The sequence below is a fragment of the Gavialis gangeticus genome, unplaced genomic scaffold, assembly GCF_001723915.1.
Source record: "Gavialis gangeticus isolate Ggan-Ray unplaced genomic scaffold, GavGan_comp1, whole genome shotgun sequence".
Classification (NCBI taxonomy): Eukaryota; Metazoa; Chordata; order Crocodylia; family Gavialidae; genus Gavialis; species Gavialis gangeticus.
The window spans coordinates 156679096-156683557 of NW_017729024.1; the positions used below are offsets into that span (position 1 = coordinate 156679096).

At 46.5% G+C, this 4462-nt stretch overlaps 1 protein-coding gene across 1 annotated transcript in view; it reads right to left on the minus strand.

Annotated features, from left to right (window-relative positions):
- Positions 1-4462, minus strand: part of OSMR (oncostatin M receptor) — a 65492-nt gene that overhangs the window by 13166 nt on the left and 47864 nt on the right. Inside the window, exons 8-10 of the mRNA XM_019517938.1 lie at positions 3623-3785; positions 2659-2735; positions 1972-2194 (exon numbers count right to left, since the gene is read on the minus strand). Of these exons, the coding sequence (XP_019373483.1) occupies positions 1972-2194; positions 2659-2735; positions 3623-3785 (463 nt within the window). The remainder of the gene's footprint in view (positions 1-1971; positions 2195-2658; positions 2736-3622; positions 3786-4462) is intronic.

Consider the following 4462-nt stretch of genomic DNA (forward strand, 5'->3'; position numbering starts at 1 on the left):
CCGCCTCACCTGGGGCTGCTCCGGCTGGAGCTGCGCTCTCCCTCCCTGCGGGCATGCCGGTGCGGTAAGGAGCGGAGTGGCCCCCGCTCAGCCTAACCATAAGTGTGCTGCGCACTTAGCCCCACAGTGCAGTTGCTGCACGGCAACATTTTTTTATTGTGCATGGCTGCACACATGCTCAGCTTAGAGGGAACCACAGTGGAAGGATGGAGCCCAGACCCACACCCAGCTGAGCGGCAATGAGTGCAGAGCTCGGTGGGCAGGGTGTGGGTGTGGCTGGGGTTTCTGGGGTGTGATGGAGTGTGGGGAAGATGCAGGGGTTTGGTGACTCCCCATACACATGACCTCCACCATGACAGCTGCTGCCAACTGCACGTGGCCCATGTACGTGCATCTACCAGGTGGCATGTGGCTCCACCCAGTTCCAGGAGCTGCACTTGGTGGCAAGGAGCAGAGCCAGGCCAGCCCATCTCAATCGCGTGGGGCTCACATGCAGCTTCTGGGACTCGCAGGCCACCAGAGGAAGCCCCACACAATGGAGCCAGCTGCCTTCCCCGCTCCCCGCTGCCATATGCAGCTCATGGGATTCCACTGAAAGAGGCAGGGAGCCCCACTCCCTGCTTCCCGGCAGAGTCTCATGAGCTGCAAGTGGTGACAGGGAGCGGGGGTAGGCCCCTAGCTCTATTGTGTGGGGCTTCCCCCCCGGTGGCATACAGGTGCCAGGTGCTGCATGGGAACCTCATGTGATAGAGCTGGGCTGGTCTGTCTCTGCTCTTTGCCACCACGTGCAACTCCCAGCTACACCTGCACAGGCCATGAGCATCCCACGGGCCCATTGCCACTGGTGGCTATGCGCCGTGTGGGGAGGTATGTTGGAGCATCCCCACAGCCCTCCACCCTCCCTCAAACCCCAAACCTTGCCCCCACACCCCCACAACCCTCTCATGTATACACATACCTATACCCCCCTACAAATGGCCACACCCCCTCACAACCCCCCCCACACACACACAATATACAAGAGTAAGGCATTATTTTTGAGCTATTATGAAATCACCTCTATATAACTACACAAACGCACATAAATCAGGACAAAAAATATTTTTAAATAAAATTAAAATGTTATAGTTATAGTAGATGTTTGATATTTAGTATATGATTTTTTTTCCAGTTCCAAGATGGCAAGCCAAGATTATAGCAAATGGCTATCATCTTTGAATACACAAGACTATGCAGAGTGGATATTTTATATCTGCACAGAGGGTCCTTAACTGATCTTACACCCTAAAGCTAAGCTTTCTGATACTTAAAGTGCTCCCTGTTGCCATACCAGGGTCATGTTTCACATCAGGAAAACTAAGCTTTAAGGAGTACTTCTGGGGGCAAGGGTAGGGACTTCCAGTGGCAAAGGTTAGGGAGTAAGAGGCGGGACTTACGGCCCCCAAGATGGTGACCAGGGGCAGGGCATCTGTCAAGAGACGGGGCTACCGTTGTGGCCCTCGACCATTCACCAAACTCATTAAGTGGCCCTCCGGCCAAAATAATTGCCCACCCCCATATTAGGAGACCTTCATGGAATGTTGCATCACTTATTTTTGGGGGTCCCTATTAAATGGGGCATGACAAGTATATGTAACGAATTCTGGATGTAGTCAGAAGCCCTTCCCCGGTGGCAGAAATGATCTACTTTATGGGAGACCATGTCCAGTGGTGAGGGATTTCTATGCAGATTACAAGACTCTATCTGCCAACCAGATAATACGCGTGCTACTGAATTCAAATAGTGCAATTCCCTTACATACCAATGGGTATCCAGAGATGACAGATAATATTTTTCAAATGGCAGAACAGTCATTTTAATTACAAAGCTAGGTTACTTTTGTAAAATAATAAATATTAGTGCATATAAAATAAATAACACCTATGCAAGATAAAGGCTTACAATAAAGATTTAGTTGAAAACATACAAACCATTACCAGTACCTCCAGAGATGATGATTTCTGAGGGAGATGAAGAATTAATATGGTTCTTTGCTGTGATGCTGATTCTGTAGGAATGGTAACCAATGCAAATCCTTGTGCTATTATGTGGTGCAGAAATGGAGATGTGTTCAGGCTCAGTCGCTTCCTCTAAGTTTTCCCAGGTTATCTCGTATGAAATATTTCTTCCATTAGCTTGAAAACCTGGTAATTGCTGGGGCAGAAATGATTCATACCATAGAAGTGAGTAACGCTAAACACTATACTTAAAATGCTGTATTTCACAGCAATAAATATGTGAGGGGGAAATTTACTTTGGCAGGAGGCCATTATTTCTTTTTGATCTGTTATAAAAAAAAATGTATTTCTTTGATTAAAAAATACAATATAGCTAGTAGCATTTTGTAGGAAGAATGGCTTCCAGTTTTCTTTAAAAGAGTAGTAACTTGTGATCAAACTGTGTAGTAAAGCAAAACCACCAAACTCAAATCCATGCCCCTACATTGCCAGTACAAGCAAGGTAGTGTTAATGGGAGCTAAGAATACCTGGGGCCCTTTGTCACATGAGCAGCTCATTAAAATGGAATATTAGAAGAGAAAATGAGGCTTGTCCCCTGCCAGCTGTAGCCACCAGTCTTTCTTTTAACATTATGTCACCAGTTCTGTGCCCAGTCTCACCTTCCAGAATAAGGTGACGTTCCGTCCTCCCACCACCGGGGTAATGTCTCTCCAGAGGTCAAGTTTTCCTGAGGGAGCTGCAACCAATCAAAGACACACACAAAAGATGCTGCAGATCTGCAAAGAACTCCCCAGATCTTTCCCAGTGTTTGGTTAAAAAGATCACTCTACCTGCAACTCAGCCAGACCTCAAACCTCACCCTTCATGAGCCTCCTGGCCAACGTAGCACGGATGGATTTAATACCCTACAACCATACTACTGTCTGTCTTTATCCCTTCCTGCAGACTGCTGTAACAATCCCAGCTTTTTCTTCTGCAGAAATCCTTCCTTACCTTACAGCACATGCATGCTGCTTATTCCTACCACTGAAAGATTAGCCCAGAGCTCACAAAACGCTACTGCTCCCTGTCTGTTCCTATGTTCAGTGGTCTGGAAACATCTACTTTGTATCTCAGCATGGTTGCATCTTGGGTAGTTCAGGCTGGATCAAGAATCAGTACCTGAGATTTAAAATGGTGGGAGCTGAGCAGGAGCTGGATCCCAAACAAAAAAGCCATTCCTTTTAAAGATGCTGTTGTCAGTGGTCTGGGGCAGGGGTGATGGGAAGAGAGGTTCTCAGGAAGGAAGGAGCCAGTAGACAGATGACAGATGGGGAACAAGAACACTTGCTCTACCCAAAAAGGGTTGGGGAATTCTCAGAGATTTAGTTCAGAATAAGATCAGAAAAAAACTTTGGATGTTCTGGGCTAATCTGTACCCAAAGTGTGAGCTTTGTGGCTTGCTCCATTCTGTGTCCCTGCATGTGCATGTTTAAAAATGGGATGACAGCCCTCATACTTCTCCATCTCCACACAAAAACAAACGTTTGACTGGTATTTCCACATTGCTCTGAAAGTTGGTTAAACAGCAACCTGAAGAGCAGTGTTTAGCCTCAGACCTTGCCTCCCTGTGATGGAACTCACCTGCTTCCTTTGTTGTGATTGTTAGATTTTTGCTCCATTCACTCCACTTCCAAAAATGCTTCGCTGCACCGCACCTAATTCGAAACTTATGAATGGTGTAAGGCTGCAATCCGCTGATCATGATGTTTGCATAGGTGTTCGAGCGAACAGCTGAACTGTTGTGCTACAGAACAAAGGAGGTATGTGGCATGGTTTCAGTTGAGCTGGCTTTCATGGAAAAGACTGAGAATCAAGAATCTAGTTCTGTTCCATCTCTGGAGACTGTAAACACACGGTTAGTTCTCTAGACTTAATTTGACTTGGATAATATAATAATGCAGAAATGGATCCTAACTGGATCCAAGCATAAGGATTAATGGGAACCCTACAAGGATGCTGTTGACTGGAGCCACTTGTCCAAATTCCCACCTTAGTTCTGATCTCTGTATATCAAATCAGGTGCACTTAATGAGACCTTAAGTTCTGGCTTCTATTCCATGTGTCTCTCCTGTTCTCTATCTGCACTGCCTTTCATTTTATTATATGTTTTAAATATCAGTCTGGGCAAGTCTCCATCCCTGGGTCCAGTATCTAGTATGGTATTTCAAGACATCAATGTGCCACTAAGATATTAGCATGTTTAACTTCCCCTTGGGACCCAGTCATTCTTCCACTCCTCCACCCACCCCAAAGCCCTGTGGGTCTAGACTGTGACCGTATCCGCCTTACTTGACCAGGCACACGTTAGTAACCATTCTGAAAGCTCCACTCTCCGCAGGGCCCAGGACTAGCAGATGAATGCAGGAGGAGGGGGTAGGCAACAGATAAGAAACAGCCTTAAACAATTATGAGGATCCTGCA